At 34.7% G+C, this 25,998-nt stretch overlaps 1 protein-coding gene across 1 annotated transcript in view; it reads right to left on the minus strand.

Moving 5' to 3' along the window:
* Window positions 1-268: 268 nt before the first annotated feature.
* The window catches only part of LOC149409699 (deubiquitinase DESI2), a 31,796-nt gene continuing 6,066 nt past the window's right edge, over window positions 269-25,998 (minus strand). The window contains exons 2-8 of the mRNA XM_089649514.1: window positions 22,917-23,033; window positions 16,339-16,505; window positions 15,641-15,730; window positions 13,016-13,067; window positions 12,239-12,327; window positions 10,881-10,971; window positions 269-9,952 (exon numbers count right to left, since the gene is read on the minus strand). Of these exons, the coding sequence (XP_089505640.1) occupies window positions 10,890-10,971; window positions 12,239-12,327; window positions 13,016-13,067; window positions 15,641-15,730; window positions 16,339-16,505; window positions 22,917-23,009 (573 nt within the window). The 5' untranslated portion in view covers window positions 23,010-23,033 and the 3' untranslated portion in view covers window positions 269-9,952; window positions 10,881-10,889. The remainder of the gene's footprint in view (window positions 9,953-10,880; window positions 10,972-12,238; window positions 12,328-13,015; window positions 13,068-15,640; window positions 15,731-16,338; window positions 16,506-22,916; window positions 23,034-25,998) is intronic.

Here is a 25,998-nt window from a genome sequence, read left to right on the forward strand (position 1 = left end):
TATCAACTGTTGATACAGCCGCGTGTGAGTATAGACTTTTTGCCGTAACAACAGTTGATACGGCCGCGTGCAAAGAGTTAAGGAACATTTCAATTTGGACTGGTGGTCTTAAACCAGGTTGATACTAAATAGTCCTATATAATATATTATAGTATATTTATGTACATATGTTAGAATAAGTGAAATATGACAGAGAATAGAGGAAAATCGGGAAAATCTGGTCCCTAAACATACCTAAACCCATTTCAAGGAACATTTTATTTCAGAGTAGTCTTGGGTCTATGGATTGTTTTACATGACTCGAGTCGAAAGTACCCGATTTTTTATGCCAAAATGCCATAGAGAGATAATGCGCCACCACCTGTCGCACGCACCGTGTTAATGTTTGAAGTAGGTAGACCATAGATATAAAAATTGTGTAGACCGGGCGTCTTGAGTCTCTTGTGACAGAAATAGAGATGGTTAATTTGAATTGGACTGCCACTGCAGTTCGAAGTTCCAATTAGCGGAGACTGATACATGGAACTTAATCTTTATACAGTTGATATAGTTATACAGAATTAATATGGTCTGATTTGGATACTAGGTACAAACTTACCTTCTGTATGTCTCTGTCACGAGAACGAGATTCGAGACGATCCATCTACAAAATTCTTACATCTATGGTCGCTCGCCACGTCCATCACGAGTGCTGATTGAGTTAACAGCTCATCGATCAAATGATCGAATCTCTTTTGATAAAGTAACCCAATCGATCATTGGCGGATCGTTATCAGGTAGTTGACGATCGAACCATGACTATTTTAGAATGGTCATCTTTCACCAAGGCAATACTCAAATTATCTTCAATTCGATGTAGTATACACAAATAAATATTAAAAACTATTTTTCAATAAATATGAAAAGGATTTTTCAATGAAAACAATTTATTCATAATTCAAATAAGTGTTGAAATAACACTGAAAAATGAAATCTCAGTGTTATTTTAATGACCTAGATAATATAACAAATTACACTAGTGTTATAAAATATTCGATATACATGAAATACGTAGGTTATTTTAGTGGTGATTGTAATATATTTTTTTAATGTTTCATGAAGTAATTCATTTCGTAAGAAACAAATACAAATGACTTAAGACACATGATTTTTTAAATACAAACTTAATACATACATAACAACTGTGAAAGGTTAGAAGGAAAACTAAATCATGTAAAATTCTATGGGGATTTGAAAAACTGTTTAAACTTATTGGTTTTATGTTTACTAAGCAAGAAATATGTTATGAAAAGTAACGTACAGCGGCAAAGTTTTTACAAATAAGTGTGAATTAGGGTGAAATTTTTAAAGCACTACCCATTTTTGTGAATGCAAGCCTGGTCGCAAGTGTATCATGTCATACCTTTTCCTATATACTTAATGGCCTTTATGGTTAAGTGGTTACGATTCTGGAGGTCGTGGCTTCAAATCCCGGCGTCAATTTTATCTGATTAATTTTTGTTATCTCACAATTTATTTATTTAATTTTTAATAATAATATATTACATAGTATATTTGCGCAAGTTCCAGAGTGGTAGATACTTTCAGTATCGCCTTGGTGAAAGACAACCATTCAGAATCGAAATATTGCTTGAAAAGGCTTCAGCCGTGTTTGGTAACCCGGTCTGAATAGCCAGGTATAGTAGTTTCACCATTATAAGATCCTTTTCTAAGGACGAGTTGTTTCGGAGAATTTGAATAATTCATCAAATTTCAACGTTCATTTTCAAGTTCTGCAAAATATTTTTTTAAGTTCTGTTTATTATTTCAGTTCTGTCAAGCAACTAGCCTATAATGATATAATAACAGAACTTAAAAAGGACTTTCACAGAACCCGAAAATGAACGTTGAAATATGATGAATTAACGGTTAGTAGTGTTTAGACAGTGCGTGTACCAAAGCTATAGGAAGTTCGCGAAGTTATATTTTTTCATTAATTGTTGACATGGAAAAACTTGAACGTGGTAATTATTCCTTTGCAACGACAAAACAAAGAAATTATTTGAACGAACGTGATGAGAAAATATTATTTAATGATTCGTAGAACTTTGTGATACGGAAAAGAATTCTGACCACTTTACCACGAGGGCATTTTGCAATACCACAGCCGTTCTACATCTGGACGTTTAATGTATTTTTTATTTAATTTAATTAATGTATTTTGAGGTTAATATGAACCATTACCTGAAGATCTTATAAAGGTGAAACTACTCTACTTCCTCACCTTCCTTGTTAACTGTTGCGACCGTTACCTTTTAATTTTCTGTGACTCGGTCAGTTCTATGTTTAGTTTTTCTTCATCTTCTCTAAATAGTATAAAATAAAGTCGCTAACCGCGTCTGTCTGTTTGTGCGCTTAGTTCTTCTAAACTACGCACCGGATTTTGAAAGGGTTTTCACTATCATTTAGAGATTTTCTTCCGGAAGGTTTATGTATATAATACATGTATATTATATTTATAGAAAATAGAGAAAAGTCGATGTTTTATAATAAAGTCATAAAAATATATTTTCGTGCACTACATTGCTAACGCTGGCTAAACCTTATAAGATACATCAAAATAATGTACTACGGAATTGTATATCTTAAAAAGGTCTAGAGAAAATTCCACGATGGTATATGTCTATCTCCTAAGGATAACCCCTAGCAACGCCGGTACACGTCAGCTAGTCAATGAATAAAAATGTTAAAGTCTTGCGTGATTTCAAGTCAGTTTTAAAAACGCTAGTGAATGACACGGTCATGTCGAAACTGGTAGCGAATTATAACGAAGTAACATGTGTACATTGTTAAATAAAACTCTTCAATAACAAAACGTTTCGAAATTGATGCATAGTAATGCTGAAGAAATACAATAATTCGTTATTCCCTTCTCACAATTCACAGTCGATAATACGATATTTCATGTAACACTGCAAAAGACATTATATTCTAAGAATCATTAGAGTAAATGATTTAACAGCGCTTAATACATTAATCTCTGGCCTTAGACGGCTGTTTCTCCCGGACAATCTGCCAAATTTGTTTACAATTTGGAATATTGTTGTAAGTATGTTTCAAGCATGATTAAACTCTCGGCGCTGGTGGTAGATGCTAAGTTAGCTGTGACCTCAATATACAGTACTATCTCACAATCCGCAACCCTAAAAACCGGGCAAGCAACTGTAATGCATGGTAAAAAGTTGGGTATTCTAGCGATAGATGGCACCAGCCATAAAGCTTACTCCAGAGTCCGACAGATGTCGCTAGTGTGTAGCAATTGCCTGTGGAGTATCCTTGTCAGACTTCAAGCTAGTAGAAACAGAGAATTACCAACTCTCGGATAGTGAACAGTATAGCTAAATCCAGACTTAATTTATTGTAACGTAAATACACGCAATTAAGAGTAAAGAACCTTTTACTTAATCAAGAGTTCCCAACACACACTAAATCTGCTAGTAAGCAGAGATATAACAGCAACCAATTAGTGAAAGTGGCAGTACGCTTGCGAGAAGACTCCATTTTGTAAATGTATTCAAACAAAAAACGGGCAGAACGAAACGAACAAAAACAAGTGCAATAGTTTTTAGAATACACCGAGGACTAACCTAAATGTCATAAAACAACAATAATAAACCCTGATGAGTCTAGGAACGCCGCTGGCTACTGAATTCGACATATGAATACAATTTAATTATAGAGCTCGATTTTGTGCTTTCAACCAGTTAAAATAATAATTAGATTATAATAGTTCACGGATAATTGAGCGACAGATTACTGAGAGAGTACTGTGTATACCAACATGATGACATCAGGGATGATATTAGCACACCATTGTGGACCGCTAACCTCGCTTCTTTGGACAAGAGAGTATAATCTAACCCGTTTTCTTTATAATATTATGTTTTTAGCAGTGTTAATGAAAAAAATAAATAAAACAATAATATCATAACAGTAAAAATGATACCAAACGACAAATTGCCACTTTTGTAACAAAATATTATTTATTCAATTTAATTTTCGTGTACATTTTCATTAGGTCAATAAGTTTCAAATTACAATTTTTTTGGCCAAATAAAATATTGCAAAAAACAACAGTTGTAAATAAGAAATCTATGTTCAATTCAAATAGTGTGATTAAGGGGTCTTCAATTTGATTTCCATTCAAATGCTGTTTGATTTTGATGAATACAATTATTTACAATTCTCCCATGCGTCACCTGTACCCAGTCCCTTTATAAAGTTTACCAGGGCTGTCATTGAGGGTTTGTTCATTTCAACTAGTTCCACAACATGGTATTCAACTTCCCAGGAATCTGACTCTTCCTTCCCACCAAGGCGGAACATCGCCCCACAGATGTACAGTTGTTTCGTCAAGATTTCTGTAAAGTTTATCCTTTCATATGAATTCGGACGTGTTCTATTTTGAAACCGATTTTTGTACAGTTGGAGGTCAAAGTATCAATTACGTCATAGTTTATTTAAGACATGCTTGAACCTTTTCGGTGCAAAAAAATTGTCACGTGGTTTGCTTCCAGCTAGCCAAAACGATATCCAGATTTAGCGTTGGGGGAAGAATATGTTTTCTTTGTCTATGATCTTACACAGAAAGCCTTTTCTCACCGATCTATTCCATAGATTCTATGAAATAGATTGTAGAATAGATGAGATGAAACCCCAGTTTAAGTATAAAAATAATGATTGTATAAAGATTGTCTAATACATCAATTATAAACGTCTCTTTTGAGTATAGAACGTTCCTACGCAAGAACTGGAGTCAACAACTCTACCAACATCACCAAATGCCGATCGGATAGGACCGACATAATGTCATCCAATTTCAGGGAAATGTTTATATGTCCGCGTGTGTGTACGTGATTGACACCAAAAGTTGATAGAATGCATCGTCACCGACAACGAGTCTATCTGCCGAATTTCAGCTCAATCGAATGTCGAGAAGTGGGTTAATGTATGTATTTATAAAAACGTCATGTCCATTAGTGTTTGCGCTTTCCTCTACCAACAACTGCACGTGTCAGATGTGTGCGAGGTGACAGTGTCCTGTTAATAGCTCTACTAGCTCCCTCAGAGAATTTCTATCCATATCGATTAGTTGCCTGACATTAGCACCATTTCAACATCTATGTATGTGTGTTAATATGATTGCGGTGCACACAACACGGTGACAATTCAACAAACTTTCAAAAAGTGATATAAAATCAATAAAAGTGATGAAAAACAAAAACTAACCTATAAACCTAACCTATTTAACCTAGTTTTTGTTTCATCACTTTTCATAACTTTATATCACTTTTTAAAGGTGTGATGAATTGTCATTTTGACGAGTTATTCGGTCAACTATTATAGCGTGTTATGTATAAGCTTTGTACGCAGGAAACAGCACTTGAATGCGAAGAGCGGCCCTTTAAAATCAATTAATATTCAGGAAGAAATCGGGATTTATTTGGCATAATATATTTTTTTTATGTTTGTACTTTCGAGATCCGTATTTTTTTTATTTACTTGAAAAACCAATGATACAAGATAACTCTAGATGGGTGATCAAATAAAACAACGAGTGTTATGCCTGAATTACACCTGCCGAGTGCTCGGCTGATGTGATCGAGCGCCGACTGCCCGGCCTAGTAGCGGCCGAGTGACTCACAGCGAGGCCCAATAACTTGGTCTAGTAAGTAAGTACCCCCTCCACCTGCATACTGAACTCGGCGCTTCACTCGCTCTCTACTTGGTCAGTGCGATCAGCTGATCACCTCTATTCTCCAATAAATTGCTCGGCCAAATACTCGGCAGGTGTAAATAGGCTTTATGTGTTACCCACTGAAGAGATAAACCAATAGAACCATGATGTGGGCTTATCAGAAGTAAGCTAAATTTTCCCTCACTTCGGTGAAATTTATCAAACGTTTTCAAATATCGAAATTCTTTCTATGAATTGATGATCAATTTCATTGGTCTGTCTGGTGCCAAGCAGTCGAAAGGTTTTGTGTAAATTCGTGACAACATTACAATTCTGGGAATTTATCTCTTCAGTGGTGTTGCCACCGCACAAAATATGTATTACTCTTTACCATGAGTAAGATCAACTTCAATACAACACAGAATAAGACTATATTTGGTTGCCTAAGAACATTATTAACTGTTACATCATTTCTTTGAAGGCGTTGGCAGAGGGAAACGGCACACACTCCTTGCTTCACTCAAGTTCACACAGAAACTTCTTTGCCATTCTAACTCTTACACCGCAGCTTGTTCAAGATACCACACAGCAGAACAGATGTTCTCGCACGGCACAGCACGACAAGAAGAATGGTGCAATTGAATGAAATTTCCAAAACAGCAGATAATTTTTAATTACTTGTCATATAATAATTTAAATATCTCTAAATAGTATAAAGTAAAGTCGCTATCCGCGTCTGTCTGTTTGTGCGCTTAGTTCTTCTAAACTATGCAACGGATTTTGATAGGGTTTTCATTATCATTTAGAGAATTTCTTCCGGAAGTTTTATATAAATAAATATATATATATAGAAACGCCGGGTACTTGTCAGATAGTATATATACATTTCTTCAAATCATGTTGCTTGTCTTCTGATTACTCGCCCATCATAATATTATATTATTCTGGCACTCCTTTCTCCCTCCATCTGCTCTACATTCAAAGCCACCATCTACGCGTCCCTTCTCTTGTGCATTATTTTTAGATCTCCTCTTTCGTTCGTGGTTTTACCACGCCTAGGCCTCAGAGATCTCATTTCAACAACACACAGACTACTTTCATTTGTCCTCTGCCATTTACAAAGCCTCACCACCACATCAGAGTCGGCATCAAAACTCTATTACGGCACCAAAAAAATTTGAAATTAAACAACCAAATATAAAATTCTAGTGTGTTTTAACATTAGGGATTTATAAAAAATCTATGTATTATAATAAAAAAGCAACATAGTAAAAAAACGATAAATTTAGAATAAATAAATGCTAATGAACTAATAGTTAAAAATACTGATGATTTTTTTTTTGCAATCTGTACCTCATTATTGATTTATTTTTATCATTTATTTATCTATGTAACAACTGCAATAACCATTATTTATTATTATACCTACATTTAGAAAGGCAGTTATTGAGACACAACCATGAAGCGAAAAACAAACAAGGGGAAACCTGGCTAATAAATGCTGATCAAAATCCAATACAAAATAAAATGTGGGTGAATTACTATTAGTAAATCAAATACGTAAAGAAATGTGAAAGAAATACGATAATTAGTAACCAGATACATGATAAAATGTAGGAGAATTACATTTAGTAAACCCAATACATAATAAAATGTTGGTAAATTACATTTAGTAAATCCAATACATAATAAAATGTGGGTGAATTAAAATTAGTAAATCAAACATGTATTTACATAATAAAATGTTAGTGAATTACAACTAGGAAACCCAATACATAGTAAAATGTAGGTCAATAACTATAAGTAAATCCAATACATAGTAAAATGTGGGTTAATCACAATTAGTAAATCCAAAACATAATAAAATGTAGGTGAATTACAATTAGTAAACCCAATACATAATAAAAATGTAGGTGAATTACAATTAGCAAATCCAATACAAAATAAAATGTAGGTGATTTACAATTAGTAAATGCAATACTTAATAAAATGTAGGTGAATTACAATTAGTAAATCCAATACATAATAAAATGTATGAAAAACATTAAGTAAACCCAATACATAATATCAACAGATCCTACATAAAGTAGTTTATCCACAAATCTGTAATATTGTCATAGATTTGCCATAAGTATCAACAAAATTGTGATTTCAAAATTAAGAATATGCCAAACTAATTTTACATCCAGCTTTTAAGAAAAAACTACATAACATACTTCAAAGGTAACGCTCGTATAAATAACATTGGAGCGATATTTACCCAAAAATGGATAGCAGCAAGTAGATTTGTTTTTATGGATCAATTTTTTTTTATGACCTAAAAATATGGGACAGATGGTGAAATATAGATGGATTCATTGGCTTTAAACTACAGTAAGAAGTTCCATATAAATATCTAAAGCCGAATCTAAAACCAGAAATCTCTATCGCGTATAATCTATATCGAGTGGACAAAAGATTTGAAGACAAACTAATTTACCGTGGATCTGTAAATTTGTATTTGATTTACCTACTGTATATTCACCAAATAATACAAGCCAAAAATCAAAACAACTTATCAAACAGTCAATACTAATTTTCTATGTTATTTACTCTTTGGCCTTGTCTTATGGGACGGAGTTTTGTCAGTTTTTAATTTAGCCTGGTTCATACTTTCATATAAGACTCGTTCAAAATGAGGTACAGCACAAATTACAATAATTTATATAAACTCATATTAAAATGTGCAGAAATTATAGATTTTCATAGCCTTCGGGGATCGAATGGGCGCTTTTATAATACCTACGGTTACGGCACAAATAAAAGAAAAAACTATGTTCTTTATCACAATAATGCTGCAGATCTTTCTTACACGCTACCAGTGGCGGCTTATACTCACTAAAATGGGTGGTGCGCTAAAAATATTGCCAGTCTATCTGTCAGGTCAGGTAAACCTTCAGCGGTGAAGAATACTAGCAACTAGCAATTTTGAAGCTTATACCAACCTTCTGGAACGATCGGTGTACAAACTGTAAACTAAAGTGGCGCCATCTAGCTGAAGAGTTTAAGAGGCATTGGCGAGCGCCGTTCGTTTTGAAGAAATTTCAATACTATGGTCAACATCCACACTCCGGGCGTATAGATAATTCGCTTGCACCACGTGACTTATGACACGTGATGCAAAAAACGTAAATTCGAGCCGATTGAATTTAACTTAATACTTTTATAGTATGTATTACATTTATAAGTGTTGTTTGCTATGATTTTCGCTGAAATTAATATAGGGTTACCGAAATTTTGGAAGTGCGTTGCTCCAACGCTCCTTAGAGCTAGCGGCCACTACACAGACCAGTTTAAAATGAGACAATTGATGTACGTGTGTCTGCCTACCCCAAAGGAGAAGTACAATTATATATTTTAAAGAAATGAAACACTGCGTTCTGTTGCCGTCGCCGTGGGAATTTTAAAAGCGGCCAATGGCATATTTTTTCCACGTTAAGGTATTATAAATACATTTCGAAATATAAAAATTAATAAACATAGATTATAGAATGATTTTCTAATATAGGATTGGCCTAGCATTTGATTTCATTTGTAGATTAAGATTTATAATATTGATGGACGCAATATACGAGACCTTTCCAAAAATTGCAACAAACCCAACAAAAAATATAGATAATCCAAAACTGTTAGCAATTAATTAAAATAAACAAAATTATTTTTTACTGTGAGGTTTAGTGGTTAAAAAAGGTTTAAGTGATAAAAAGAACCATTAAGTGGATAAAATGAATCAGTTAAATTGTTATAATATTTAAAACCACTTAAGTGCTTAAAAAACCCTACATTTACATAAGTGGTTAAAAACAACTTTTAAGTGGTTAAAAAGAACCTTTAAGTGGATAAAAACATTAAATGGTACATAAAAACCTTTAAAGTGCTTAAAAATCGTAGTTAAGTAGTCCCCAAAGGCATAGATAAAATGAAATGTAGAATAGAACAACAACTTACCTAATTTATGGCAACATTGGTATGGAGAGACTTTTGACTATGAAAATAAATGCCACTTTATACATCTTATAATATTAATTACATAATTATTAATGGTATTATTATTTCCTATCACTAAACAATCTTATATATACAACGGTTATATAGCTAGATGTCTTTGGTGTATGGAAAATATCAAATGACACTTGTTTATGGGCAGGTTCCAGTTTCAGTTTCCAGAGATGACAGGCGACACAAGATGGCGACCCTCTGCAAAAACATAGACAAAACAACTCAATAAAATATTTAATAGACGGCAACTAAATTATGTGGGATAAATTGGGCCATTTTTTTTAAATTTCAGTCTTCAAGTGATCGAGAAAACCAAATTTCCTAAGTGGAAAACTCGTATTTAAACATGAACATAGATACAGCAATAACTTACTTCTATGTTACCTTTTGTAGTATAAGTTACCATTGTCAACACGGGCAAAACCCAAAACATGTATTTTTTAAATGTATGTTTGTTTGTTGCAAGCCTCTAACTAGCCTAAGATGTAAATATGTATGTCATTTAGTCACTAGTTTTAAGTCTGTACATAGATATTAGTCTTAGTCATGAGTTACTAGTTATTATTATAAATCTTAGTTGTAAGCCAGTTACATCTATAAGTTATAAGCCTTAGTCGTAAGTCAATAGACATAAGATTTATATAAAATATGTACATAAATATTTTAACGCCCTTGACGTAATTTTTCACAAAAACAGCGCTGTACAAATCAGTCAAATATTATTATTATTTTGTTTGTTTGTCCTTGATGGGTTTTGAATTCGTAAGAATCTCTCCGAGTCCAGAACCAAAAACTTCTCTGCTACGGTAGTTGTCAATATGTATTAATATCAATAGAAATAATTTTATTTATATCCTTATTGTAGAATAACAGAATAAGTGCCATGTGGGTGTATCTGGTCTGACGATTCTGCGTTTAAATTTCATATGCAGAACTGTATTTGACCATCATTATGAAATTCAAATAGGAGCCAGAGCGCTTGGTAAAAGTATAAGAACCAAAAGGTACTAAATTTGTGGCGATATTGGTTTTCATTCAAACCTATATGGAAGGCATTTCCCTATATTCTATGAAACACATATGAAGGAAATGATATCTAATGAAGGAGTGCGGTTGATTGTCTCACCAAGTTTCCTCAGCGATTAGGACTGTCCGCCGAGTCCTCGGAGTTGTGTGAGGCCAGGGACTGCTGGAACGCCACCGGGGTCAGCCATTCTCTGCAAAAAACCAACAAAAACAACCATTACAAACTCATTCAACTAAATCATTATGTAAATAACTTCTTCTTCTTCTGGTTTCTACCGAACTTTGCTCATCATCAGGGTAATCTCATCCCGCAAGCTTCAGCGTGTTATACCAACCTCACAGAGGAGATCCTTAGGGAAGTCACTGGGGATGCTGAACTCTCTGTAAGTGATGTTAAAAAAATGCCGATGGTCAATGCAGAATAGTTAAGCAGTTGAGTCGCCCTGTTGATTGGCGCGTTCTGATAGGCAGAAGTCCTCGCTTTCGGAATATAAAAGAGTGCATGGTATCTCCCACTAGTATACTTGTTACCACACTATGAGCGGGAATGGTATTTTTACCCGCGCGGCCGACTGGTGCTTATCGGCGGGAAGGGGAAAAAATACCCTTTACGCCGGCTCCACTTCAAAGGCGAGGAAGGAAAATTATTATTATTATTATTTCCGGTGACTATTTAATCTAAACGCTTGAAGACATTACAAACTACACACACATATGACAAAAAAAAGATAAGCGGTTGTTTCTTTTATGTACACACATACTCTTGCAATAATTAGGCAATTTTATCGTGTTAAATTTCAAAGATTGTTTGTTAGTTGTACTGGGAATATGAGTACCTATTATATTTTTATGACGTGTTATAAATTCATTGGACCTTTACTCTTATGAGATAATCCCGAGGATGTTATTACAATAATCATATGAATGACTTTTCCCGGCACTCGTTACTTGTGAAGATAGAGTGGCGCTAATATACACGTGCTTTAGTTATGATATACAGAGTTACAAAACAGACGTGTTTTTTTAGTGGATGAGGAAATATTCGCCGATAATTTGTCTGCCCATTCTGGTGAAGATTTAGCTGAAGCGATATATTTTTGAGCTATTCGCAAAAACACCCGCTATAGGCTAGAGTCTATTGTTTGAAGCGCCCGACTACAATGTGTTAAATTAACTTATAAGTTAACCTCTTTCAAAATGAGTGGATTAAGTATAGTTCCAGAGATTATCTGGTTTTCTAGTTTTGTTTCGAGAATTGAGCGATGCTTTGTGGTGATGTGGTCTCGTGATTTCAGAAGCCACGTGTACGGACTGTGCGCGATAGATTGTATACGACGTTTGTGCACAACACGAGTATCAAATACTCGCATATCCCTTTGGGAGTAGGGCCTAATGTGACCCAGATATTATGGATACTATTGCCAATCAAACTGAGCGATTTGTGAGAAAGGAAGTTACCTTGGTAAACAACGTTGCAGGAAGGGAACACAGGAACTGAAGTAGGCCAGGCGGTTCACCCACGGAGGTATGTCTGTGCCACAGAGCATCTGGAATAAATGAATAAATAATCATTTGGGAAGTACATAAATCAATTTAGTACATACACACTTTATCTGTCAGCTTTCTTATCTGAGATGCTGGGTACATATTAATAGCCTTGCCAACGGAAGAAAATCTGCTAAAAATAATGGCATATAACAAAGAAGCGAAGCTAGGAAGTCCACAATGGAGGACTGGTACCTACTCTGATGTATGGCAGTGAGGCATGGAGGCAGATGAAAGAGGAAAGTAGAATTAAAGCTGTAGAAATGAAATCCCGAAGCAAACTTGTGGTAAAACCATGTATGATCGTGTGAGAAATGTGGAGATTCGTAAAGAATGTAAGTCTAATATAAACGTAGTAAGATTAAGAAAGTGCTTTGGGCATGTAGAGCAAATGAACGAAGAAAGGAGTGTAAAGAGAATATAAGACGCGAATGTGAATGATAGAAGAAGTCAGGAACGCCCGAAGAAGACCTGGCACTCATTGTAATACTTGATTGGGGCCATGTCAAGAGTCAAAATAATAGTGAGGTATGTATGATTGATACTAATCCTGTATAAAATTGCTGTTTGTTTCTTACAATAAATAAATGAATATATGAATGCGAATGAACCCTACCCTCTCTGCCTACCCCTGAGTAGAAATGAGGTGATTGTTGGTTGGTTACAATTCCAAAAAATAAGTTGATTTACCTGACACAAAGCGGCTGTGAAGTGGTTGCAGTTATTGTTCATAAGGTGGTATCTGAAATTATATAAAATATATTTAATAAACAATCCGAGCGTATATTTCTCAGTTCTTCGATCACTAATACTTTCTCATTCCCGCATCGCTTCACCTCTTACTAATTAGGGCGAGGGATGCTATTGGTTAGTATTTCACCTCGCCGCTCTGGCTTACAGATGTGATCCCGAAGAGGGATGTCACACCTGTAATGACCGATAAAAGGTATATTTTTACTCTAGTTCAGTTACATAACTCCAGCCACCTCTGGGAGGTCTGACTCGAGCGAAGCTTGGTAAGCCATCGACTTCAGGAGTTCAGGTAACCCAGAGAGAGAAAATACTCTTTGAAACCCTTCTGGAAAAACAAAGAATTAAGGGAACGTATTAAGTTCCTTCGGGAGGAATGATACAGGTGTAACCTGTTTCCTCAGTGAACCTATAAAGTGGTTACAAATGTTTATTACACTATCTTACTATTGTTGAACTGCTATAAATACTATCTTATTATTCTTGAACTGCTATAAATACTGTCTTACTATTGTTGAACTGCTATAAATACTGTCTTACTATTGTTGAACTGCTATAAATACTATCTTACTATTCTTGAACTGCTATAAATACTGTCTTACTATTGTTGAACTGTTATAAATACTGTCTAACTATTGTTGAACTGCTATAAATACTATCTTACTATTCTTGAACTGCTATAAATACTGTCTTACTATTGTTGAACTGCTATAAATACTGTCTTACTATTGTTGAACTGCTATAAATACTATCTTACTATTCTTGAACTGCTATAAATACTATCTTACTATTCTTGAACTGCTATAAATACTGTATTACTATTGTTGAACTGCTATAAATACTGTCTTACTATTGTTAAACTGCTATAAATACTGTCTTACTATTGTTGAACTGCTATAAATACTGTCTTACTATTGTTGAACTGTTATAAATACTATCTTACTATTCTTGAACTGCTATAAATACTATCTTACTATTCTTGAACTGCTATAAATACTGTCTTACTATTGTTGAACTGCTATAAATACTGTCTTACTATTGTTAAACTGCTATAAATACTGTCTTACTATTGTTGAACTGCTATAAATACTATCTTACTATTCTTGAACTGCTATAAATACTGTCTTACTATTGTTGAACTGCTATAAATACTGTCTTACTATTGTTAAACTGCTATAAATACTGTCTTACTATTGTTGAACTGCTATAAATACTGTCTTACTATTGTTGAACGGCTATAAATACTATCTTACTATTCTTGAACTGCTATAAATACTGTCTTACTATTGTTGAACTGTTATAAATACTGTCTAACTATTGTTGAACTGCTATAAATACTATCTTACTATTCTTGAACTGCTATAAATACTGTCTTACTATTGTTGAACTGCTATACCCAAAAGATTAATTTAAAAAGCTTAAATAATAATGAGTTTATTATCTATATAAATAAAAATGTTAATGTTCGTTCAAACTCTTAAATCTCCGAAATTGCTTTGAAATTTTGACACAACGTTGAATTCGAATATGCGTGTTTTTTTTATACGTATACATATTATACATGTCACCTGTGAAAGGTAAAAACAACACGCGCTATTGTTTCTCTATCTGCACAGACAGACCGAGCCACGGCAACGCATGGTGGGGTACAGCTAGTTTAAAAAATAATTACTAATTCAGCAATAATTCTTTAATTACTTGAATTAATCAAACCGCCGTCAGTAAAAAAATTAAGCAATGAATAATGTGTGTAGACATACCTATCCCCTTTGAATTGTTTTCCTAATTCTACTACTGCTGATCGGACCTCATCAGCTGTGAAGTCTGTCCAACCAATGTTTAGGTTTAAGCAATGAATAATGTATATACACATACCTATCTCCTTTGAATTGTTTCCCTAATTCTACTACTGCTGATCGGACCTCATCAGCTGTGAAGTCTGTCCAACCAATGTTTAGGTTTAAGCAATGAATAATGTATATACACATACCTATCTCCTTTGAATTGTTTCCCTAATTCTACTACTGCTGATCGGACCTCATCAGCTGTGAAGTCTGTCCAACCAATGTTTAGGTTTAAGCAATGAATAATGTATATACACATACCTATCTCCTTTGAATTGTTTCCCTAATTCTACTACTGCTGATCGGACCTCATCAGCTGTGAAGTCTGTCCAACCAATGTTTAGGTTTAAGCAATGAATAATGTATATACACATACCTATCTCCTTTGAATTGTTTCCCTAATTCTACTACTGCTGATCGGACCTCATCAGCTGTGAAGTCTGTCCAACCAATGTTTAGGTTTAAGCAATGAATAATGTATATACACATACCTATCTCCTTTGAATTGTTTCCCTAATTCTACTACTGCTGATCGGACCTCATCAGCTGTGAAGTCTGTCCAACCAATGTTTAGGTTTAAGCAATGAATAATGTATATACACATACCTATCTCCTTTGAATTGTTTCCCTAATTCTACTACTGCTGATCGGACCTCATCAGCTGTGAAGTCTGTCCAACCAATGTTTAGGTTTAAGCAATGAATAATGTATATACACATACCTATCTCCTTTGAATTGTTTCCCTAATTCTACTACTGCTGATCGGACCTCATCAGCTGTGAAGTCTGTCCAACCAATGTTTAGACTTTGTCTGAAAACAAAAACAATACACATTATTCATTAATGATAAAAAAAAACATTAAACCCACACAGGAGGCCCCGAGGAAAATAACTTCCCTCACGGCCTATGTCATCTTCGAGAATGATGTGCTGGATGCTGTGAAGAAGTTCTCGGAAGGAAAAAGGTATGAGAGGTGGGTAGGAATCTAGGGATTGGTGTGTCCAGGAGTGACGGACGAATGATTATATCCCTCCCAATGTGACTCAAGGTGATGGGTCGAGAGACCAGTTGGAGAGGTCAAAGGGTCTCCCCAAACTAGCCTCTCCCAATCTGGCACTATCCCAATCAACACAACTCACCCGATGAATCTGGGCACCGCTGCTAAATCACCAAACTTATCGAATCACTTGGGGTGACCAAGGCAGAGGTGTTGGTTATCCAATAAATATTTATTATCTTCCTTTTTGTAACCAATAGAGATAATGATATCATTACTGGCGTTGCTTTGAGATCTAAGTTATTTCTGTTCCTTTTTAAGAATTCATAATTTCAAAAATTTACCAGATGGCCAGGGGATCTGCTGGGTCATCATGAAGTAAAATGTTGGCATTAACAGTATTATTGATTGAAGAATATACCTGAAGCGAAACTGCTCCCCCAGCTCCTTGGGGTCCCGCGGGGAGATCTGGAAGATGCCTGTGAAGGAGTAGGGATGGCCCCCGTACACATACTCCACCCCGTGCACTTCCACCCCGCTGTGGAACACGCCCAGACCCAGGTTGGCCGTGTACGAGTTCACCCAGTACTAGAAGAAGGAAAAATCCTTTTAATTCACAACTATTTTAGGTACTCAGATACTCCTAAAGAATGCCTAGATTACGGCTATCTACTTTATGCACTAAATTTATTAAAATTATCGGAACGAAGAATTATTTGCGAATGTTTAAAATTATTAATTCGATGTTGAATACCCCGAATTGTTCTATTTAATTTCGTTCCATGTTCCTGGAAGGACAGTTACACGACAGTACCTACCATACTATTGTAAAAAAAAACTTCAACTTCGCAATATTCTACGCCCATGAGACGAATCCAAAATTTAGGACACATATCTGTACCTCAGAAGTCAAAGGTCGGTTGTCCAACTTTTTGTGACAAAGTTATGTATGAGACCTTTTTAGATTTTTCAGTATCTACACAGAGGTATAAAGACGGTTGTCCTACGACAATGTGAAACTAAGTTAGGTTAACATGAAAGGTCTGGTATCCCTACAATGTTCAAAGGAAAAAATTACGATTTCGTCTCTCCTGAACAATTTAAAAAATGTGACAACCTATCTTTGTTTCGTGACGCTGAATTTTTTTAACACTTTTTCAGCTCCAACCAATAAGGAGGCTAGGATTCTAATTTTACTAGTTTGAATCTGCGCAGTGGCTTTGTGTTGAATCTAGCCGCCGGCGCCGTAGCGAAAACGTCATCTAATGACAGTTGACCAAAATGCCGTACCGATAAAACAACCGATGTGTCAAATTCGAATTTTAGCCGGAGTTATAATTAGCTCAATCTTATACGAGTGCCTGTAAATTCCTCCACCATACGAGCGCTACCAAAAGAACCATATCATCGAGCATCACAACCAACTCTTCCGTAAGTCACATTTGCGAATATCTATCTTTTTGGTTCAGCGAACAGAGCGTTAATTTACATGGGCACATACCTGCCTAGATTATAACCATTATAATCTAACCCATGTGTCGACAGTCTACACGAATATCGCACAACCTTTGACTTCTGAGGTACAGATATACTCTGCTGTTTTTGATATATTTAGTTTATCAATATTGCATTATAAGCTGGCTTTAATATTGACGGTCCCGAAGAACAATGTTAGATGTGTAAATTTGTATTTTTGCCGTAGAGCTGTTTTAGGTTACGTTTCTGCATTTTTACTGTTTTTTCAGGCATACCTACTAATCTACTGCACTGTTTACGAGTATATTGTATAAACCCTGCATATGTAAAAACTTTTTCAATAGGCTTAAATAAAAAAAAAACAATTAAATGAAACACAGAAGCCAGCAAATCGTCCCACAGCCGAGCTGTTGAACTCAGATACGACTCATTCTTGTGTGACAATTGTTGGGCGCACATTTCTCAACTTTGCACCAGTGCCGAAGGGATCAATTACGCTAGTTCCACGTGTAGCAGTTCACTTTTGCCCCGCTACTGTTATGGAATGCTTTACACAACTCTATTATCCGAAGACCGCTTTCCTCTATGGAACTCGCGCTCTATGGTGGATCGCAGGGAGCCAGACGACAAAACTTTACGGAAGAGCCAGTACCAAACAGGCAGCCTTGGAGCGAAGTTGGGACAGCGGGAAGGTTTCGAGCAACTGCTCCAGACGACAAGCTTTACAGGAGATTTTGATGGCTTAATTTAGCTAGCTTGGAGTAATCGCTGGTCATCATGTTAACCTTAATAAATTTGACAGTTCTTTACTAAGAGCTGTATGGCGCCCATCTGTGAATCAGGTCAGACAGTAATCTTTGTATACATTTGTCACAAATTTAACTGTAAATTGCTACCATAAATTCCTACTGTGCTTGCGATCTTCGTTCGCAGCACACACCCTTGAGAATATGTAAACCATGCCAATTGAGTGTCTCATGTTTTTATTTGTTTTAAAATAAATGTCGTTAACTTCATCTATCTTTCATTCAATATCTAACAATCCTTTCTGTTAGTTATCCTAATAACGTTATAATGGCGACCAATGTGTCATAATTAATATTAGTCTAAATAATAGCGTTACACACGGAGCATCTTCCATTTAAATTCCGGTAGAACAAGGATAGTATTCCCACCTGAACCGCCCGTTTGACACAAACTCAAGGGTTTTTTTTTTCAAGTATATTGGGGCTCCAGACCAGAGCCATTCAGTGGGGCACACTTGCAATTTGTACAGGGTCAGCAGTTGTTAGCAACTATTAATTATTATCTATTCATTATCAGCTTGCCTTTAACACATTCAGATTTACATTAACTCGTCTTGATTTGGCAATGTTGGCTCACACTGCCAAGGTCATTAGAATCTACGGTTATGGCATGATATAATGCCTTGTCAGTTTTATGGTAATGGGTGTTGCAACTCTCTCATGATTGTGATGATGACCCACTTTTAACTGAACCAGTTATAAAAATATTTCCAGTACAGATATCGAAATAGGGGCTTGATAAAACTATTGAATTCTGTAATTCTGGTTTTATGTTGGTATTGGAAACTGTAGCTACGTTAGAATTCTAAGCAAAGTATTTATAATAATAATAACATGGCTTTTATATAGCGCAGTTTAGTGTCATTTCACTTCAAGTGCGCTTTACTATAACAAACTTAAAAACGGTAATTTAGTATTAGTGGTCATGTTCTTAAAATTATTCCTACAGTGCGCCTTACCCAATACAGATCTAATATTATAACACTAAATATACTATTTATACAAACTGATGACAAAACTTAGAATAACAATAACAGCAGGACAGGACAAAACAAGAATATTAAAACTAAAAACATAATATAAAACAGGAGGCATTTTGTGCTCAGAAATGAGAATCTTCTGAGCAGACATTTTAAAAGGTACAATAAGGAGGCAACCGAAACCAAACAATTACCGGAAGTTTTAGAATATGGCTTATTATAAAATATCGAAAAGAAGTTAAGATTTATGAATGGTAAGATTTTTTAAATAATTTTGTTTTTAAAGCCCGTTTAAATTCAGCCAAATTCTGGAGATTAGTAAGAGCTGAGGGTAGTCTATTCCAGATGAGCGGGCCTGTTACACTAAAAGAGCGATCATAGTAAACGGCTCGATTTGACCTAGAAAGTTCGATTAGACGATTACTAACATCTAGATCTGCTGACCTTAGAGTAAGCTGTCTATTGCTTAAGTTTTGTCAGACACATAGTTCCAATATATATTTGATGTACATATAGAATTATTTTTTGTGTACAAGATCTGCTGACCTTAGAGTAAGCTGTCTATTGCTTAAGTTTTGTCGGACACATAGTTCCGATATATATTTGATGTCATATAGAATTTTTTTTGTGCACAATAGTTGTAGGGTTCTTTGCACTGTGAATTTAACCAACATTCTTTATTAAATATAAAAATTCAGCCAGCGTATGTTTGCGTTCACAAAACTCGAAAAGTAGTCAACCGATATCAATGAAAATTTAAAATTTTGTTCTTATTAAAGAGATGGTTTGAATGGTACAAGAAATTGGGGACGCCCGAGGAATACTTAACGCAATATCTCTGCACTAGAATGAGTTACGGAGTGGAATTAAAGTCGGCGTAATGTAGTTTTTTAATAGTAACATTGTGGTATACAGTAGTGAATGGTGGAAGAAGTCGTAGACGCCCGAGAAAGACATTAGCAATAGAGAAGCACTGCGGGGTTGACTAATTGTTCATAAAAAATAGTCCTACACAACTCTCTGGCTGTTTTTAATCATTCTTTAGATATTAATACTTAGTTTAAATATAGGGCATAACTCCATTGATAGCCCATTTGTCTTAGGATGAATGAATGTAATTAGAATTCGTCTTACAAACATGTGACATACATAATAATTTTTTCGTAGAAAGCAATCACTTTGTGGTTTAACATTTTAATGAAATAAAAACAATATTTTTTGTTTAAAACCACGAATTTTTATTAATTTTAAGACCGACCGGTTTCGCTTCACTCGAGCATCGTCAGGTTACAAAATTAAACTAATCAATAATACAAAATGTGTCATTATATATACATACAGAGCGAGAGAGAAAGTAAAACCAAAATGAAACAACAATATATTACAAGAAAACGATTAGTGTATTATAATAGAGAATATTGTTGTTTCATTTTGGTTTTACTTTCTCTCTCGCTCTGTATGTATATATAATGACACATTTTGTATTATTGATTAGTTTAATTTTGTACCCTGACGATGCTCGAGTGAAGCGAAACCGGTCGGTCTTAAAATTAATAAAAATTCGTGGTTTTAAACAAAAAATATTGTTTTTATTTCACATAATAATTTAGTGAAAAAGAAATTGTGAAAAATTTGCAATTTTAAATTATATAGAACCCATGCAGAAGATGATGAACACATCTACAATTTCTGCAAAAGTATTGCCGACTGCATGCAATCTAGGTACAAGCGAGTATGTTATTATAGCCTTTTTGTAATAATTTTCCGTGCAGTTGAACACATCTATAATTTCTGCAAAAGTATTGCCGACTGCATGCAATCTAGGTACAAGCGAGTATGTTATTATAGCCTTTTTGTAATAATTTTCCGTGCAGTTGAACACATCTACAATTTCTGCAAAAGTATTGCCGACTGCATGCAATCTAGGTACAAGCGAGTATGTTATTATAGCCTTTTTGTAATAATTTTCCGTGCAGTTGAACACATCTACAATTTCTGCAAAAGTATTGCCGACTGCATGCAATCTAGGTACAAGCGAGTATGTTATTATAGCCTTTTTGTAATAATTTTCCGTGCAGTTGAACACATCTACAATTTCTGCAAAAGTATTGCCGACTGCATGCAATCTAGGTACAAGCGAGTATGTTATTATAGCCTTTTTGTAATAATTTTCCGTGCAGTTGAACACATCTACAATTTCTGCAAAAGTATTGCCGACTGCATGCAATCTAGGTACAAGCGAGTATGTTATTATAGCCTTTTTGCAATAATTTTCCGTGCAGTTGAACACATCTACAATTTCTGCAAAAGTATTGCCAACTGCATGCAATCTAGGTACAAGCGAGCATGTTATTATAGCCTTTTTGTAACAAATTTCTGTGTAGTTGAACACATCTACAATTTTTGCGAAAGTATTGCCAACTGCATGCAATCTAGGTACAAGCGAGCATGTTATTATAGCCTTTTTGTAACAAATTTCAGTGTAGTTGAACACATTTACAATTTCTGCAAAAGTATTGCCAACTGCATGCAATCTAGGTACAAGCGAGTATCCAAATCACTCAGTCCTGATATTGTTGTTGCAATTAAAAAGATTTGAAATCGAGTAGTTCTAGTTGAAGGTGATTATTCTCAGTAAATCAGGGCTGTCTATAATTCCATTAACAATTTTAAAAATAAAAGTCATGTCGGAAACACGTCTTCTATCTGAGAGATTCAATAATTTTCATTCTTATATGTGTCTGAAAAATTCAGCCGCAGCCATCACCATGTCTCGTTGAAGATACCACATGGCAGAACAGATGTTCTAGCACAACTTAGCATAACAAGAGGAATGTTGCTATTTAATGTTATTTCTAAAGCAATGGATACTATATTTAACTACTCAAATGTTAAGTATGTTAAAATAAGAAATCTTGTAATGTAAATGGGAGATTAATCTTTCTTATGCTGCATATACATCTGCGAGCCGACCTGCCGAACTGAACCTCAACTAATGGGAAAGAAACGAAGCAACCACAAATGGCACGAAACGCCGCTTGCAGTTGATTCGTTCCTGTCCCCTAATTCGTGGTACGGGTCGCACTTCAGTTCGCAAATTTATATGTGTCCTTACAAGAAAAAAAAAGGTAATTTCGGCAGTCTGTGATGTGCGTTATTCCTGCGTGAAATTATTCACATTCAATGAAATCAAATTCGCTTAGGACGGGTTGTTTCGGAGAATTTGAATAATTCATCAAACTTCAACGTTCATTTTCGGGTTCTGTGAAAGTCCTTTTCAAGTTCTGTTATTATTTAATTATAGGCTAGTTGCTTGACAGAACTGAAATAAAAACAGAACTTGAAAAAATCTTTCACAGAACTTGAAAATGAAGGTTGAAATTTGATGAATTATTCAAATTCTCCGAAACAACCCATCCTTAGAATTTAAATTCAAAATTTGGAACTGCTTGTGTGAAGAATAATAAGTAGGTACCTACCGAAAATATAATATTGTAACAGAAAATTATTGTATTCCAAATTTGAAATTATATTATGTATCCTCTAATTTTTCACTGTGATAGTGATATAAAATTAAATTAATTAAATCTTAGGATATTTTCGTTTTTGAATTGCAATCGTCAATGCAGTGAAGGGATGAAATCACAAAGACACTGGAAATTAATACATACATATGTGGCATCGGACGGGATTCATTCACCCAATTAGGTGGATAGTCATAGGCCACGAGAACTCACCATGTCGTAGACGTTAAGCACGACGGGTTCGCGCCCCTGCTGCCTCTCCTGCTTGCGCCCCGCCCCCATGGTGGGAAGACATGACGGGAACATGTCGCACCAGCCGATGCCTTCACTCTGTAATAAAAAACAACACAACATTTATTATTACTATACTTACATAAGGGCTATAACATGGTTTTATATTAGACCCATATTCACTCCTTCCTCTCCCCAAAAAGACCCAGCATCCAAAAATTTAAAAAATATTTAAAATCAACAAAAACAATTTCCCACTTTAATGATGGTAGCTGCAGGAATTCAATTTATTAGTGTAAATATTATTTAACATATGTGAGTCATTCCCCCAAGCAAGCTCTAAAAGTGTTTGCGAGATTTTAATTTAAAATATTTAGTATATTACTAGCATAAATGGTTTAGTTGTGACATTACTAAAGAAATAATAATAATAATATTTGGATGATTTGTATAGCGACGTTTTTGTGCAAAATCACACAAAGGGCGCTGTATTATAACTAAGTTTAAAGTTTCATTTGAAAATCTTTAAAACTTTCCGAAATAAATCAATATTTCGTGGTCCGAAAATCACTTCTGTGGACAGCAAAATATTGATTATATTCGTGGTCCAAAAATCACTTCTGTGGACCACCAATATTGATTATTTCGTGGTCCAAAAATCACTTCTGTGGACCACCAATATTGATTATTTCATGGTCCAAAAATCACTTCTGTGGACCACCAATATTGATTATTTCATGGTCCAAAAATCACTTCTGTGGACCACCAATATTGATTATTTCGTGGTCCAAAAATCACTTCCGTGGACCACCAATATTGATTATTTCGTGGTCCAAAAATCACTTCTGTGGACCACCAATATTGATTATTTCATGGTCCAAAAATCACTTCTGTGGACCACCAATATTGATTATTTCATGGTCCAAAAATCACTTCTGTGGACCACCAATATTGATTATTTCATGGTCCAAAAATCACTTCTGTGGACCACCAATATTGATTATTTCATGGTCCAAAAATCACTTCTGTGGACCACCAATATTGATTATTTCGTGGTCCAAAAATCACTTCCGTGGACCACCAATATTGATTATTTCGTGGTCCAAAAATCACTTCTGTGGACCACCAATATTGATTATTTCATGGTCCAAAAATCACTTCTGTGGACCACCAATATTGATTATTTCATGGTCCAAAAATCACTTCTGTGGAACACCAATATTGATTATTTCATGGTCCAAAAATCACTTCTGTGGACCACCAATATTGATTATTTCGTGGTCCAAAAATCACTTCCGTGGACCACCAATATTGATTATTTCGTGGTCCAAAAATCACTTCTGTGGACCACCAATATTGATTATTTCGTGGTCCAAAAATCACTTCCGTGGACCACCAATATTGATTATTTCGTGGTCCAAAAATCACTTCTGTGGACCACCAATATTGATTATTTCGTGGTCCAAAAATCACTTCCGTGGACCACCAATATTGATTATTTCGTGGTCCAAAAATCACTTCTGTGGACCACCAATATTGATTATTTTGAAAAGTTTGAAATATTTTCAAATAAAATTTTAAACCTTGTTAGTTCTTTTGTAATGCCACAACTTACAGTCACTTATGCTAATAATATAGTAAATATAACATGAAAATCGCGCGCACTCTTTTGAACTGCTCGGGAGAATGACCCATATGTAGAGATGGCAAAATTTAGCATTAATTTTCAGATTTTTTAGCATTAACAATTGGAAATTTAGCGTTTTATAGCATTTTGAGGCATAATTTAGCGTTTTGTAGCAAAATAGAAAAAAATGTATTTCCTGAATGTTTTTAGCGCATATTTTAAGTATTTTTGGTAAAATATATGTTTAACCTTCATTTGCAAGTATTTCCATGTAAAGATTATAAATAATTAATTTTAATATTAAATTAATAAGGAAGGAAACTCTAAGTACGGGTCGAACAAAAACACAACAAATGCAGATTGCGATGAACATCAATAGGCGTAATTTATTTCGCACAATTTGTGTAATGTCAAAAAGCAATTTTAGCCTACAGTACAAAAATATTAAATATTTACACATAAAATAGTAACAAAATTATAAAAAATCGTAATGTAAATATCGATTTTTTTGAAATTCTCACATATTATTTTAATACCCGGTATTTTCGGGAAATTCGCGCCTATTTCGCTAAATAGTATAATTTAGCTGAAATACGGCCAAAATCACGTTTTTCGCGTTAATTCGCGAAATAGAAATCACTGGAAACACTTTCAAATGCCTTGAAACGCAAAGAAAACTTATAAATGCCCTATTTTCGAAACATAAATATTTTTTCGCGTTTTTAGTTAAAACGAAATTTTGCCATCTCTACCCATATGGTGACCGAATCAAAATGACAATTCAACACACCTATAAAAAGTGTTATAAAGTTATGAAAAATGATGAAACAAAAACTAGGTTACATGTGTAACTATTTAAACTAGTTTTTGTTCACTATTAATGACTTTATCACCTTTTAAAGGTGTGTTGAATTGTCATTCTGAGGAGTTATCATAGAACCAACCCATATATATTTTGTGTATTTTAAAGGATTCAAATATAAAAATTTAAGTAAGTTTACAAACCATTTTGTTTAAAGAAGGTATCTTACAACAGATTTGAAGCCATTATTTTAAAGTAGCCTATCAACATCACAACCCACACTGTTAATGTTCACCATTTTAATTTTATTCCCGGAAAACGGACAATGTCAATATTATTTATCACTTTGACGCCAATAAGATTCACAGCAGAATGATATGGAATTAAGTACACTAACCAATACACAATTGAGTTCATAAATACGTTTAACAACAAAACAAACACTAAAATATTTCAAGAATTTTGCAATAATTCAAGGGAAGAATCATGTCAAGCTAGCCTAAACAAATTCACAGTCTGCGGTCAATTACAGTGGGGTACCGATGATTCCTCAGACCCCGGGCAAGCCCGTTAAAAGTATTGGACGCCTTTACAAGTATTTATCAATGTTCCTCAACACATGTTACGCTGACGAT

Source organism: Hesperophylax consimilis, chromosome 30, assembly GCF_061612785.1.
Source record: "Hesperophylax consimilis isolate HC1 chromosome 30, BYU_Hcon_1.0, whole genome shotgun sequence".
NCBI lineage: Eukaryota > Metazoa > Arthropoda > Insecta > Trichoptera > Limnephilidae > Hesperophylax > Hesperophylax consimilis.